Source organism: Xiphophorus maculatus, chromosome 18 (genome assembly GCF_002775205.1).
Source record: "Xiphophorus maculatus strain JP 163 A chromosome 18, X_maculatus-5.0-male, whole genome shotgun sequence".
Taxonomy (NCBI): Eukaryota; Metazoa; Chordata; class Actinopteri; order Cyprinodontiformes; family Poeciliidae; genus Xiphophorus; species Xiphophorus maculatus.
In genome coordinates, this window is record NC_036460.1 from 28,410,576 (window position 1) to 28,426,928 (window position 16,353).

General features: G+C 40.0%; 1 protein-coding gene across 6 annotated transcripts in view; it reads left to right on the forward strand.

Moving 5' to 3' along the window:
- Positions 1 to 3,272: 3,272 nt before the first annotated feature.
- Positions 3,273 to 16,353, forward strand: part of synrg (synergin gamma) — a 48,562-nt gene continuing 35,481 nt past the window's right edge. For 2 of the 6 annotated variants that reach the window (XM_023350790.1, XM_023350791.1), the window contains exons 1-9: positions 3,273 to 3,341; positions 8,071 to 8,111; positions 9,090 to 9,226; positions 10,026 to 10,153; positions 10,895 to 11,000; positions 11,091 to 11,202; positions 12,451 to 12,855; positions 14,416 to 14,685; positions 16,188 to 16,265. In XM_023350790.1, coding sequence (XP_023206558.1) covers positions 3,307 to 3,341; positions 8,071 to 8,111; positions 9,090 to 9,226; positions 10,026 to 10,153; positions 10,895 to 11,000; positions 11,091 to 11,202; positions 12,451 to 12,855; positions 14,416 to 14,685; positions 16,188 to 16,265 — 1,312 coding nt within the window. In that variant the 5' untranslated portion in view covers positions 3,273 to 3,306. Of the gene's footprint in view, positions 3,342 to 8,070; positions 8,112 to 9,089; positions 9,227 to 10,025; positions 10,154 to 10,894; positions 11,001 to 11,090; positions 11,203 to 12,450; positions 12,856 to 14,415; positions 14,686 to 16,184; positions 16,266 to 16,353 lie in introns of all 6 variants that reach the window. The other 4 variants (XM_023350794.1, XM_023350795.1, XM_023350792.1 and 1 more) reach the window with 3 other exon arrangements.

A 16,353-nucleotide genomic window follows, 5' to 3' on the forward strand; every position in this document is an offset into this window, starting at 1 on the left:
GGCGGGGCTTAGATGACGTCATAATATGATGACGTAGGATCGTCCGGCATCCCACCAGGAACACTCAGGCAAATTTTGGTGCAGCTCAGTCAAAAAATGTGGAATCCAGAGGCAAACGTATACGAACGGCGTTGCCGCCATTGAAAACTCTTGGCACTTTAAAGCAAGCGAGACCAACTTCCTATCTGTCATCCAACACAGAATCACCTTGATTAGGTCAAGAGAGCCATAAACAGAGCTTTCCAAGGAAAAAAACGGCACTTCCGGTTCTGAGGGGGCGGGGCTTAGATGACGTCATAATATGATGACATAGGGTCGTCAGGGTCCCGCCAGGGTCACTCGTGCAAAGTTTGGTGCAGAAGCTATCGACCGTTCACAGTAGAATTACACATTTTTAATTTTTTCCTACATTACAAAATTGAACTCTGTCTTTCCGTAGGGCAATGCTGCCCTCTGGTGTCGAATTACTGAAATAATGAAACTATTTCAGTAATTTCAGTAATTCGACACCAGAGGGCAGCATTGCCCTACGGAATGATGAAGGATCCCCTTTGTAATTACATATTACACAGTCGATCACAGGGGAACTTTGAGCCCTGCTAACCCCCCTTCAGCAAGCTCATACAGTCACCAATTTGATAACTTTAAATCAGACATGCCTTATGATCAGACTGACCGAGTTTGAAGCCGATCAATCGAAAACCCTAGGAGGAGTTCGATCAAATGCAAAGGCTGTAAACGTCAAAATCGAGGTCAAATGAACTTCAATCTAAAATGGCCGACTTCCTGTTGGGTTTAGAGCATGGCTCTAAGAGACTTTTTTGTACGTCCCGACAAGATACACATGTGTACCAAGTTTCGTAATTCTAGGTTTAAGCATGGCTTGGGGCTGTTCATTTAAAATACTCTAGGGGTCGCTATAGAAAAATTAGGCCACGCCCACCAAATTTCGCTATGGATTCCTGTTGGCGGGTGGATAAGGATCCATCCTAGTGAGTTTGGAGCAGCTCACCCCGAAACTGTGGAATTCAGAGCCAAACGAAATTCGATGGCGTTCGCAACGCCGCCACGCCCACCTGCTTCATCGCAGCCGGTCGGGGTTGGAATCCACAACACACCAACATGTCTTCTGTCTCTGGACACAGTTTCATGTTGATTAGGTCAAAGGGCTAAGATAGCGACCGTTCACAGTAAAACATTACACTTCCTGCTCTCAGGGGGCGTGGCCTACGTAAAAAAAAAATTTCACTGCAGGGTATTATAGGACACCCGATGCCGATCAATCACTGAAAGTTTGGTCCCTCTATGTGTTTTTGTATAGGAAATATAAGAGGTTTTTGTTTCCTGGCGTGTAGGTGAACTTTGACCCCTGCTAACCCCCCTTCAACATGCTCCAAAACTCACCAATTTGATAACTTTAAATCAGACATGCCTTATGATCAGACTGACCGAGTTTGAAGCCGATCAATCGAAATCCCTAGGAGGAGTTCGATCAAATACGAAGGCTGTAAACGGCCAAAATAGGGTCCGAAATGGACCTTCAATCCAACATGGCCGACTTTCTGTGATAGTTGCACTATGACATTACTTGTAAATTCTGAGCGTCTTAGTGAGCTCTACAACTGTACCGAATTTCAAGTCTCTACGATGAAGTAAGTGAATAGCAATGGGTCTTTTGAAAATTGCTAGTTGCTGCCGTTGAGCAATTTTTTTTGCGATTTTTGCGGCAACCTTAAAATTCAAAATTTTTAAACCGCCTAGTCGCTTCCGCCAAGTTTGGTGAGTTTTTGAATATGATAAAGCCCCCAAAAAGGCGCACGAAGAGGGGGTAAGAATAATAATAATAATAAACAGTACAGATACAATAGGCCTTCGCAGCGCTTTGCTGCTCGGGCCTAATAAACAGTACAGATACAATAGGCCTTCGCAGCGCTTTGCTGCTCGGGCCTAATAATCACCAGTCAAAGAAATGTAAAGTGCGAGATCATGAGCAAGTGAGCTGTGAACAGTTTTGTGCTCATACCGCCAAACCAGCAAACGAAGCTGAACATCGACATCTGCTGGTCAAATCATGTACTGAAATATTCTTGGGTCGGACCCAGCTGATTGTCCCTGTTTACGTCGTTCAGTGATCTCTGTGCACAGGGTGGCAGTTTGAGAAAAACCAAAACTGACATAATTAAGAATACAAGCAGAAATTACTAAATGTCCCAATAAACAAACTGATACGCTTAAAATGCACCAATTAATTTAAAACGGGAGAACTATACATCATGTTTTATAATTTGATTAACATTGTTTTTTTAACTTAATTCCAACAAGTTATATTTTTAAGCACATAATTAAAATTTTACAGAAAGATATATTTCTTTGTTGTTACTTTTACTTTTAGATGGATTTGTGTCTCTTTAATTTTTTATTTATTTAACTTTTATTTACGTCCGTCAGTTTCGGTCATCCTTGTAATAGGAAGAAGCTCTCTTATTAATATGTATTTTTTTTATTTGCTGCTGAAGCTTTGAGAGTTTCAGACATCAACCTTTTTTCCCATCCTGTCAATGATGGAAATAAGTAGAATATTTTAAATTTAATAAAAAGAGACCGCCAGTTAATATTTTTCAGCAAATGTATACTGAGCTCAAACAGGTTTTGTGCCTGAGGTCGTGCTTCGACCACACAAAGTTTGATTCTCGTCAAAGATGTACATTTATTTGTGATGTCTTAAAAACGTATCTTGAAAAAAATAATGCAGTTGATTACAGTTAAAATATTTTCAATCATTGTTTTAATTTGGGCAGCGTGGTGGCAAAGGTTGGTACTGCTGTCATGTAGCAAGAAGGCCATCGGCTTCAATCTCGGCTGGAACTATTTTGTTTGGTAATATTTTCTCCAGGAAATCGTGATTCCTCCCACAGTTCAAAAAATATGCACGCTAGATTAAGTGATCTCTCCAAACTAGAATTGCTGTTTGTCACGTTTGTGCGTCTGTTGCCAGAAAAAAAAAAAAAAAAAAACTATTCTGAGAATTTTACCAGCATACCTAGTGGAAGATGATGGACGGGTTGATTATATGTCCAATTCTGGATGCTTCGTTAATATTCGTATTATTCTTAACAATGAAAGTAGCGCAGATCTCGTCGGGTTCATCCAAGCTGACCTCGCCTGTCAGCCTTAGTTTGGGGCCCACATTCGCCCTCTTTCTCTGTCGTCAGCTGTGCCTGTCAGACTTAACTCAGGGCAAAATCCGTGTTCCTTTTTGTCGTCAGCGCTGACGTCATCTTCTTACTAGTGACTGCTGTTATCAAGATGGCGCTGCGGCCAGGATCTGGGGGAGGCAGCAGGTATTTTAGCCTTTTTGAAGCAGAACTTATCGCACGGAATAGTAACTTTATGAAATACGCACTTCTATATGTCGCCCAGCTTTACATTTAGAGGGCTTCAAAGTGCTTACGACGAAGGCCGGGTTTTTATTGTCGACACAGAGTGATGAGACGAGACGGCTGGCTGTCAGCTGTCACAGCTAACGTTAGCCCTCTGCCTCTGTCTGGTTGTGGTCAAAGATAAAACAGAATGACATCACGAAGCTAACATTTTTACACATTTGATGTTGTCCGTATTGGCTGTTCGCCTTGTTGTGATAGTATCCAGACGTTTGACGCCATATTTCTTAGAGATAAGCTCATTAATCCCCTGTAGCCTCCAGCTACCTGCAGGTATGTTGACAGGCCTGTTTGCATTCATTGTCACATTTCACAAAGCCCTCCATTGAAACAGAGTGTTTTTGCTAATGTAGCATGTAGCATTTGAATTTCGACTGTTTCTCCTCACATTGAACTGGATAAATTGTTATGTGTCAAGGCTTCTCTTTAAGAGTCAAATATATCTGCTTTAAAGTTGACGGATAGCTAGCATGTTCCTCCAAGTAGCTGGAAATATTAAAGTGTATTAGAATGGGTGGTAATTATGATGTTCTGTGGAGGAGATGAAAAAGGGCACTCTCATGATTTATTCATAAGAAGCAGCCTGAATAATAAATACTCTCTGGCTACAAGCATCTCAACTAGCCAGGTGACACTGATCCAACCTGTGAAACCGAAGACTTCAACACTGGGACCAAGGCGGGTCACGAATGACGGAAAAACACGACTACCCTGTGGGTTAAGGCCTTTAAATCTATAAATAATCATTCAATAAGCGCTTATTTGTTTATCTCAGAGAATAGAGAAATTGTATCTTCCCTTTGCATCACCTTACAACAAAAACACCACTGGAAAGCACATGAAAAGCCCCTCAGTGGGGCGCTGGGTGGTAGAGCACGCGCACCGTGGGTAGAGACCACAGTCTTCCACGCGCTTGTCCTGGGATCGATTCCCACTTGCTGCATGTCTTCCCCGCAGCATCTCAGTTGGGAATACGCAATACATCACACATATAAATTGCTTGGTCTTTAATAAAGACTGACGTAAAATATTCTGGTGAAATTCACCAGGATGTTTTAATCTTATTTTTGTTTACAGACTTTTGTTTACACTCTATTTTATTTCACTTATGGTTTCACAAAATTAAAGTTTCTGTCTTTGGGAGGGCGAATTGCACTATTATGCCCTGGAAACGGGCTAAAAACAAACCGTGTTGTTTATCGTGATAATTAAACTTCAGTGTATTCGTTCACACACAATCCAACGAATTCCTTGGTGAACGTACAACACACTGCTCCTCCAGATAACACAGATCGCAACTACAAAGTACAAAATCTTGGTGTGTGAATCAGGTCTCAAGGAAGCTGTTTAAAAGCTTACTGGGGAAGTCTGGAAGCACAAGTTAAATATATTTTTTAATATGCTAATATTAAAATAAAAATGGTAATCGGGGAACCCCTATTAGTTGCACACCTCTCTTTTTGTAGACGCTAATCAATGGAAAATAATCTATTGACTATAATTGGCTGTCATTCTTTATAAAACATTTCTGTTTAAAAAAAAAAAAATATTAACTAAAGCGGAACAAACGTTTTGATTGTTTCAGCCTTAGCTACATCTAAGCCCATTTGCAAAGACTTCCTTATAAATATGTAGTAAAAACTCTGCGTGTTGCATCCTGTCATGTAAGGAGTGATGACAGATTCATGCATAGCGCCTCGCTGTTAACTGTCATCCACCACCTACTCTTCTAAATGCAGCCTCCATTTTCCCTTTATAGATCATAATGTACATCTTGAAAACAATAGAAAGCGTTTGCATACCAAATGCGTTTTATTAAAGCCTTTCTTTAACCACACTTTTTTTTTTTTTTTCTGTGATCCATGAGTCTGCTCAGTGCCACAGCTGCTGTAGCTGCTTATCCTTCACCATGTTAATCTGCTCAGCCGTGGCCTGTTATTTGCTGTTGTGCTCTTAGAAAAAGCCTCCTCAAGCTGCAGCTCTTCCAGGGAACAGGTTGACCCTGAAAACCCGTCAGAGTGAGGCATCCTCTCACTGACATTTTCACCTCCTGCTCTTAGTTTACCTCTAAATGTTTCAGGGCTGAAACGAATAATCGTTGAGTAATTTAGTAATCAATTATTAACTACAGCATACAAACTCATTAAAAAGTGTCACATTTCTGGAAGAACAACATAGTCAGAAGAGCAATTAAGCCAAAAAATATATAAAATTAGCATTTCAGATAATCTTTGCAATCCAATTACTTATCGATTAATGTAAAAAAAAAAAGTCAACAGTGTACTGATGTTAAGTCAAGCTCACGTTGTTAGTGTCGTTTTAGCTGCAGTTGTTGTAATTTGATACAAATGATAAAACGTACACTAAAACAATGCTATATCATATGCATTTTATGTTGCAATAAAATGTTTTGTTTCTTATTTAAAAAAAGAATTGAATTATTTGTTTGCATCTTTTAAAGTATTTCTAATATTTCATAAAAAAGGCTTGCATGGTAAAAAGAAAAATAGGCAGAATGTGCCATTTTTGTAATCCGATTAATTGATTAATCATCAGGATAACTGCTTGAATGGTCTATGACTAAAGTAACATTGGATGGCCTGCATCGTTTCTCATTCTTCGTCAGCTCTAGTTTATGTAAGTGGGGCTGCTTAGCCAGGAAGCCTCCCAGCCTTACTGAATGTAACCTAATTTTTTTGGCCCTTTTGGTAATAAAGTTATGAACACAATCACAGCGAATATCAGTTTCTGATGCAAATTGTTTCTTATTGCTTCGCCTATCAGATGCACATATATATATATATATATATATATATATATATATATATATATATATATATATATATATATATATATATTAAAATGTAGACCCTTTTAATACTCATTTAATGTGATTTGATTCTACTTGATATTGTTTAGCTCTGCTGATCTAAAGTAAATGTTGGTTGGCTCAGGTGGAGCGCCTCCTGGCTGTCTTTTTGTGTTCCTGCCTGGTTGCTTTCAGCCTGAAGAAGAAAAGAGTGGCAAGAAGTTGTTTGACAAATAGCTGAAGGCTTGTTTAGTTTGGCTCTGGTAAAGTGGGAGGCTTAGCCGACTTGGAGAGATTTTCTCCTATTATTTTTTTAAAGGCTTGTTTGTCGGTCCAAAAGCCCAGTGACGGACTCCAAAACGCCCGGGGACGCTAAGCTGACTCCAGGCTGCTGCGTTCCCTCATTGCTTTTGTTACTCTGCTGTATGTTCTGGTGCAGCTATTTACAGTTTCAAAGGCTTCATAATGGAAAACTTAACCCTGAGGTCCGGTGTTAAAAGGATCACTTTGTCATTTTTGTTTTTAGCTGTTTTGGGTTTGTATAACAAGCTAGCAGTTGGTCTTGGAGCACATGGTGGTTCCAGTTCATCCTGTCTGGACCCTTGATGACAAAGATTCTTCTCTAGCTTCATAAACTCAGCATTTCACTTTGAACGACATCTGATTTATTGACCTGTCTCTCAGCGGCTCTCGTCACACCGTTCCCCCTGCAGGGATGCCTGTCTTTGTGACTAAGTTGCGATTAAGTTGACCACATAATTGCGAAAGTTGGAATAATGAAAAAAATTCATTTAAAAACTGCAATAAAAAAACCCAAAACAACAACCCATGTTTTTCAATATAAAGTTTTAGCAACAGGATGAGGGTTTTTTCCGGCAGTATTTAAACGAGTGTGTTTTGCCTAACTGCAATAAAAACACTTTTTTTGTTTTAACAATAACAACTGGATGTTACTACTGGCGGAAATGACGAACAAGACGACAGGAAGTGGTAGGAGGGGGATAGCGGTGATGTTTTTTTTTATTACTTATTGCGAGAGCAACTTATTCACATGTGATTTTAATTGCGTTTTCTATTGAACGGAAACACCTCCAATTACAAAATTGTGTTTTTTCGGCATTAAAAGCATGTCGACAAAGTTTTGCTCACGTTTGTAATGGAGACGCAGCTTGTGATGTTGAGGAAGAGCAGCAGCCAGTCTTTCTTTTACTGTGACAATCCTGGTGGTGTGTGAGAAATACTTAGATTTTAAAAATATTTTTTTGTAGTTTTTTCCAGATCGGATCTGATTTCCAATTTTAATCTATTTTTTTCTCACTTTCTAAACAATAAATCACAAATGTCCGTATTTTTTTATTTTTTTAAAGTGGATTTTATTTTATTCATTCCTTCTGCGAGTTGCATGTCGGAGTATTAAGTTCAGGCTGTGAGAAGTTTTATTTAATTACGAATCATTAGCCATAGTATTAGCAGAATTAAAATCAAAATTTTACCAGAAGAACATTTTAAAATCATGAGAAAAAAGTCTTGATTTGTCAGGATGTGACGTGTTCATCTCAGTTTGTGTGGCTCCTTCTTTGAAATAGACAAAATATAAAATCAGAAACTTGCTACCAGCTTGCTTAAAAATGACCTATGATGCTAACAAATGTATTGGGGAAATAAATGTAGAAATGGACGCCGATTCCAATAATAATAATGTCAACACAAATTTGTAGGAAGCCCATTTCTGTGCTGCTGCAGTCTCTGTGTGCAACATTATTTTTATCTAAGAGATGCTTAAAATCTCCTAATCTCTGTTTTTCTTCTTTGTTTCTCAAGCTTTATGTATCCTGTCGGTGGGGGCCTGGGACCACCGCAAGGTATGTTATTCTAAAGGCATCAATATATGAATGCTTATAACATAATAACTTTCTAAAAGATACACAAGTCTTGCATCCTTTGTTACAAATGACGAAGCATTCACTAAAAGAATACTGTTTTTGCATTTGAGGTGATAAAATGTTTCTTTTCTTATTTAAAAAAGGAATTGAATCATTTCTTTTTAATGTGTATTTATTTGCATCTTTTAAAATTCTTTCTAATATTGCATAAAAAAATCTGCCGGATGCGCCGACGTTTGATCTGATTAATCGTCAGAATAATCGATGGCTGAATTAATGGTCTGTTGTGGGTGTGTTTCTGCTTCGCCGCTTTTCGTTCTTGTCTTTCCTCCTAACAAGAGTTTATTGTCACCACAGAACGTTAATCTTGCCACTTATCTGCGAACAATCAGACGTGCTGTCACCTAACAGCACACACTCGTGTCATTTGGGTTTACGTCAAAATCGACGTAAACCCCCTGATAAGCCGTTGGCGCGCCACCGGGACAGGCGTCCCTCCTGCTCCCTTCATCCATGTCATTTCATCAGACAAATTAGAATGTGAAGGGCCTCTTCAACAACCGTTTATTCGGCCCAGTTGAGTCTTAACATGGTGACTCATCTCTGTGGATTCGGGGGAGAGCTCCTGCTCAGTAATGTTTGTCAGCTTGTACAGCATCTGTGAACTTGAACACACACTTTCCCAAATCCCTCCCTCACTCCCCCACCTCCGTCCAACTCTTCTTGTTTTGCTCCAAGCTGTCGCTGTAGCCTGTAGAAACACTGATTCGGTTGTTCTAGTGTTTCTTTGTGTGTTCTCAGCTGTTCTCAAAAACGTGGTTTTGTTAGCGAGATCAAATCATCTTCGAACATGGCAGACTGTTATTTCTGTGACCCGTTGTGTTCTTTGAACCGGACCCTAGTTGTCTACGTTGACACATCCAGCAGCTTGGAACGTTGTTTGTCTGTCTCCCAAAGGAATGGTCCCGATGCCACAGCAGCAGCCGCAGCCACAGCAGGGCTTCCCCATGGTTCCTGTCATGCAGCCCAACATGCAGGGAATGATGGGGGTGAACTTTGGGGGGCAGATGCCCCCCGGTGCCATTCCAATGCAGGTCAGCCTCCCTTTATTTCGTACTTGAGCTCCTGATTTTTGTTATTCAAAGGGGCAGTATTATGTGTTTTCCAGGTGTAGAGTGTTGTTTTTAAGCACAATGAAGTAACTATGTTACCTTCAGTTGTAATAAAAATGCTACATATATCAAAAACGACTTAAAAGAAATATAACGCCTTCAAGTTGGGCCTCTGTCTCTTTAAGAAGCTCTTGCTCTCTCTGAACCTCTGCCTTCAGGAAGTCATGGCATCACTCTTCTATTACCTATTTAATGTTTTTACCAGCGTTTCACTGAGAAGTAGCTCATAATGAGCTCAGCAGATGTGTAGTTCCAATTAGTTTGCTGATTGATGTTGGCTAGTCTGAAGGAGCTGAGTGTAGTAGGAGTAGCGGGGAAGGGGAAACTCCGAAGCTTGGAAACTGCGCCTCCGATGCGCCACTAAGTTCACCTAGCTGAATGGTTGCCATGGAGATTACAGGGATTTCTCAGACATCCATGAAAGAACCAAAGCAACACTCCAGGTATGTTTTATTGAGGGAATAAAATTATAACATTATGTCATAAAAGTCGGTTTTACATAATACTGCCCCTTTAAGGAAAGGTATTTTTAATAGACTAATATTCTATAAGCAGATTTCTTTTCAATAACATCTTCGGAAGATGTTATTGAGAAGATGTTACATTGGTAAGAATGTATGAATTACATTTTTTCCTTTCCCTTTATGAAACCATTTAATGTCAAGTAAAAAGACCAGGACAGAAGGAAAGCTAATGTAATTTTGTGTGTGTTTTTGTTCAGGGTGGGATTGCAATCGGGATGCAGGCCCCCGGGATGCCATTTTTAGGTCAGCCCCAGTTCATGGGCATGAGACCAGCTGGACCCCAGTACACAGCTGACATGCAGAAACAGATGGCCGAGGAGCATCAGTAAGCTACATGCTAGCATGTTGTTTCGGCTTCCTCATTACTGCGTCGGCTTTCATATGTTCCGTTTTTATTGAATGTATGGGGCTGAAGCAATGATGTCTTAAAATATAATCGAAAAGAAAAATATAACTGCAACTTAAAATGTTAACACTCACTCTGAAATGAATGTGCTGTAAACATTTTTATTAAAAGTGAAACAAAAATGTTAGCGAAAAGGGAGTCATTGAAACTCTGAATATGTACATTAAAACAAATGACTTATTTGCAACTAAACTGTCACGCTGGATGTTCCATGTACAGGCAGACAAAAATGTAAAATCTAAACAATTGTACACAAAAAATTGTTTTAATCACACCTGAATTGTGAGCTTTTATCAAGACTGCAGAGTCCAAATTAAGACATCTAAACTAGGGATGAACAGTATATCAGCATTAGCATCAGTATCAGCTGATTTTTAGTCATTTTGTTTAACAAATTGGTATTGGTCCCATTACATAAACTTGGGCTGAGATGAACAACCAATGTTTATTTCCATCTTGTTGCCGATTGGTTCTGGATGGGGAGGGTAAGAGGTTGTTCATGTGTAGACCTGTCGCCATAACAAATGTTTGGAACCGATACAGATATTAATATCGGATCGGTATATCTCTAAAAGTAACGTCTTATGATGTTCCCCTTTTCAACAGTGTTGTACCTTTAAGGTTCAGCGTTCCAATAAACTTCCTATGTTTTTGTTTCAGAAAACGTCTGGAGCAGCAGCAGAAGATGCTGGAGGAGGACAGAAAGAGAAGACAGTTTGAGGAGCAAAAGCAGAAGCTGAGGCTTCTTAGCAGCGTCAAGCCCAAGGTGATTCCCTCCCAATGTCACCTTTTGTTTTTATACAGTTTCCAGGCCTCAGATTTTCTTTGTGTAACTCTCTGCTTGTTTTGCGCTCAGACAGGGGAGAAGAGTCGGGACGACGCCTTGGAAGCCATCAAAGGCAACTTGGACGGGTTCAGCAGGGACGCTAAAATGCACCCGACTCCTTCGTCACAGACCAAGAAGCCAGGTAGCTTCACCATCAATCTGTTAATGGAGTTCCTGACACTTTACTCCCAATTTACTTCAGAGCTTAAAGAAACTGTGGTTTGTTGGAGTCAGGGATGTTGCTTTCAGTCTGAAAATTGATCCATGATTGCACTGTATTCGACCCATAATATACAACTTATTTTTTCAGAATTTCTGTCACTCTTATTGTCGTCGTGTTTTTAATTCAGACTTCTGTTTTTAGATCTCACTTCCACTCTTCTTAAGTAAATAAATTTTTCATTAACAGTTATGTTACTTTGGGGCATTTAATGATATAATTTAACTTTTGTTTGTGAATTATACATTAACATCCAATTATACTCCAGATACGATTTTAACCATTAGCAAATTGCTCGCGCAATTCTTGCTGTCAGTAAGAATTGAGCCACTTTCTGCTGCGTTTATGGAGCATATTCCATATATTTTCATTTGTGTGACCAGTCGTTGGTGGAAGAATCTTTGAAGTTGTTTTTATTACAAGATGATTTGAAAAAATCATCAAAAGACTATAAATAAATACAAGAGTCAGTGTGAAGCTGAAGTTGTCCAGTCTGTGCGTTTAAAGCTGCGTTATGTCACTTTTATAGAAAAAATATTTTGTTACACATTTGTTGAAACTGTCATTATGTCGTGACAGTATGTTATAAAATGAATAATCTGCGAAAAAAATTTAACTCCTCTGCCTTCTCCCAGTTCTCCCAGTGCTAACTAGAAACAACCAATCATAGCCAGAAGGTGGGTCTAAGCTAAGGCTAATTGGCATGGCCACTCATGATGATGTATAAACAGTTTTCCTGTAACGCTAATGTTTCTCTGTCATTAGCGTATCATGTACATGTACAGTGAGAACATGAGGGTGATTGACGGCACTAAGACCCTCCTCCTTGGTCCACACTGTGTTGTGCGTTGTTTCAGATGAGCAGGCAGCTCAGGAGGAGCTCAACATACTGTCACAACATAGGGACAGTTTTAACAAAAACATATATTTTATGAAAGTTACAGAGTGCAACTTTAAGATGCTGTTAAGGCACACACGTAATATCCTTATATGGTTAAGCAAAATCTAAAAATGTATAATAAAATATTGACTATTTTTTGGTTACATTTTGCTTCTTTTTTTTTTTTCACATAACATTGACTCCCACCTTCACGGCCCCTTTAATTCATTCTCCATCGTTGTGTGTGTGTGTGTTTTTTTTGCCGTCTTCATTATGTCCCCGTTTTGCAGAGTCATCGCCATCACACCCGCCTGTCACCACTCATTCCCTCCCCCCAGCTTTCTCCGAGGACAGTGACGAGTTTAGTGACTTTCAGGGGCCCGTAGACACCCCCGCCTCCTTCCCTCCGTCCTCCTCTTCCTTCTCTTCCACCGCCGCCTTTGGGCTCTCCTCTCAGGTCCACGCCCAGCCTCCGTCCTCTGTCGCCGCTCAGGACGTCGTCGAGGACGACGAGGAGTTTAGTGACTTTGTTCAGGGCCCTGTAAACACTTTCCCTTCCTCCAGTTTGCACTTCACTTCTCAAGCCCCGGTTCAGCCATCATTCACTTCCTCACCACCCCTCCCCGCCTCTGTGTCCATTCCCACTGCCTTCCAGCACTCTGCTGTCAACACCACTTCACAACCTTCATTTCAAGGTAACTCTTCTTTGTCTTGGTTCACACCCTGTTTCCACCACCCTGTAATTCACACTCAATTGTTTCCTCACAACCCTACTAGTTCTGTTGGGTTTTTTTTGTTTATTTTGTTGCTTTTTTGTTTTGTCTTCTTTGGATGCTTTAGGTTTGCAAAAATATTGGAATCCTTTGAGGTTATATCCATTTTGTCATGCTACAAACAAAAGCTGGAATATATTTTAAAGGGGCAGTATTATGTAAAATCAATGTCATTTTATGTCATGTTATAATCATCAAAAACATATCTGGAGTCTTGGCTTGATTCTGCATATTTGAGAAATCCTTTAATCTCCCGTGGCAACCATTCAGGTGTTCAAAACGCCTGAGGGAACCTAGCTACACCTTCGAGACTAAGCTCCTCCTCTGAGCTGCAGTTTACAAGCTTCTAAGCTTCTGCCTCACAGAGCAGCTTTACCCCGCGACCTCCCCACTCAGCTCCTTCAGACTAGCCAGCGGCAATTAGCAAACACCTGGTGGAACTGTACATCTGCCTAGCTCATTATACGAGCTACTTCTCAGTGAAACGCTGATAAGAATGTTGTTAAAGGGTTAATAGAGGAGCCATGCTGTGAGGACTTCCTGAGGGCCGAGTTTCAGAAAGAGCAGGAGTTTTTAAAGGGACAGAGACAAAACAGAGGAAGTCAAATTTCTTTTAGGTCATATTTGATGTCATTTTTATAACCACCAAAGTTAACATAGTTACTTGATTATGCTATGAAATGGCACTATGTGCCAAAAATACATAATACTGCCCCTTTAATGGGACTTTATGTGGTAAACCAGTACAAAATAAAGCTGAATTGGGAAGAGAAAGTATAAAGATGGTCAGTTTTTCAACTTTTTCTTTTCCATAAATAAGTCGTGAGATTATCTAAAATTCTAATTCTAAAATTAGTTTCATACACCAGGTGAGGAGACTGTAACTGTCATTTATCAGTCGTAGTTTCTCTGCTGAGCGGCAGCGGACACTTGGCAACGCTTTGTGCTGTGAATGTCAGGACAGACAGCTGCCCTCCTGTTCAGGGGACTGAAGCGGTCAACTCTCTGTCCAGTCAAATCTCTGGTCCCTGAGTCACTTCTGACTTCAGTTGTTAATCAACACTTGAGATCAGGAAGAGAAACTACTGACAGACGAGCCAGGCGATGAAAATTTTCAGATTTCAGGGCTTTTTTGGTGATTTTTAGTGTAAACTGTAACTAGAATAAAAAAGGTCAAATGAAGCACCTAAGTAGGACTCCTAGAGTCTTAAAACGTCGTAAAATGTGTGAAATTCACTTAAATTATATTTCAGATTTTGGAAAAAAAAAAAAACATTATGTGTGACATTATTAACTCCCAGACTTCCAGAATGAAATTTACATTTCTAAATGTTAAATTATTTTATAGATGATCATGAAAAATTAGATTTTTATTTTTGATATGCAATATATGCACTATTTCACAATTTCTTTAACCTCCTACAAAATCCCCGCACAGTCTGGACGCTACTAAAGGAGCTTCTTCCTCGTTCACCCCTCCAGGCCCCTCGCTGGAAGAGAAGCTCTTCTCCTCCTGCGATCTTACCGCCGATAAATCCGCCCAAGTTAGCTTTAAGTCCAAGCAGAGTTTGGCTCAGATGGCTCCGAGAGCCAGGGTTTCGTCCCAGTTCTCGGCCAGCCCCAAGGCCAGGAACTGGGCCAGCGCCACCGAGGACTTGAGCTCTGTCTTCGTCACGGAGAAGACGCAAGAAGCCGCGGCTTCTCCGCCCGACTCCCAGCTGTCGTCAGCTGCTCAGAGCGGTAGTGAGAGCGGTGAGAGAAGCGCCCGTTTACTGGACTTTACTGCTGCTTCTACTGCACCTTGCTTTGCTTCAGCGTTAACGAATAACAATAAATTCCTTCATTCTAACTGGTCATAGTTTCCAGTCTTTTTTGTTGCTCAATCAGTTTGTATGAAATTCAGGGAGTAATCAAATCAAGCTGACTGATTCTCTGGAATTCTCTAGGACGGCGTATTTGGTCATCGCTTATAGGGGAAAAAAATTAAAAATTACATTTTTGCCAAAAGTTTCATAAATTTTGAAATTAATCTCAGAAATTTTCTAGAAAAAAATGTGGACATTTCCAAGCTCAAAGTAAAAAAAATTGCTAGAAAAAAAACAACATTTTTGAGATACATTTCAGGAATTTTCTTGAAAAAAACAGTGGAAACTTCTTAACTCTGCAAGTTGAAAATTTGCGAGAAAAATATTCACAAATTTAAAGGTCGGTCTCAGAAATGTTCTAGAAAATTTTTTTTAAATTTCTGAGTGTCAAAAGTGGAAATATTTCACCTATAAATTTCCTAGAATCAAAAGTTTTCAACTTTACGAGCTCCAAAAATTTCCAAACTTTTCCAAGATTGATCTCAAATGACCAGAGTACTTATGACGGCAACTTTTCAAAAGTCGAACAATTTTGACTTTGGATGTCCAGAAATTTCCAAGTTTACAAGAGGTCAAATACAAAATTTGAAGTTGTTTTTTTTTCGACTTTTGGAGTTCAGAAAATGTCCACAATTTTTTCTAGAAGATTCCTGAGATTAATCTCAAAATTTCAGAGTTTTTTTGGTGGAAATGTACTCTTTAACTTTTTTTTGATTTTCTATCTACGATGTCCGTCGTACCGTCCTGCTGTCTGTAAATCCTCCGCTACGTTTCTGCTTACTTTCCGCCTTTGTCAGAGGCTCTCTCTCTGCTCCTGGAAATGAACCGTGTCTGTCGGGGTCTCTGGGTGATTCCTGCTGACTAATAAACCGCCATCTGTCTCTCTTTCACCGTGGATTTGAAACCCAGACAACAACCTCTGGCTCATGGCTGCTGCCTCGGTTTTAACAGGGATGCGCATGGATTGGTAGATTCCTCTTGGGAGGCCATCTGATCTGATTGTGCATGCTACTTTGCTATTTCTGGTTGGGTTTTTTTCTGTCCTTATTGAGAGAAATAAAACGCCAGACAATCTTTCTTTAAAGACTTCATCACTGCCAGAAAAAAGTTGGGTTTTTTTTTGTGGTCTTTCTTTGGAAAGAAGTTTTCTGATCACTGTTGGTGTGGGAATTGTATTCTTTAACTTTTATTTTCTCATTGAAGATGGGATTTATGGCCTGATTTAGAGGAACGCTTGTGATTTATCTGCAGCGAGCCCGGCAGACGTCAAGCTCTTTTTTCCCACCTCTGTTGAGTTTAACGCCAGCAGGGCTCAGATGTCGGCAGGCCCAGACAAGACGCTTGTCGTAAAGACTAACTGAGTGTCTCCTGGTCTGCTTGTGAAAGCAGGTGTTGCTGTGTATCCACAACAAGAGCACATTCAGTCCATCCCGCCTGCCTGGGTTTACAACGACAGCCTCGTCCCAGGTAAGCGCTTCCGCTCAAGGACGGGATCAGTGTTTAAGTTTTGGATTATTTATTTTCTGCTGAGTTTACTGGTACCTAATTTTGGTTT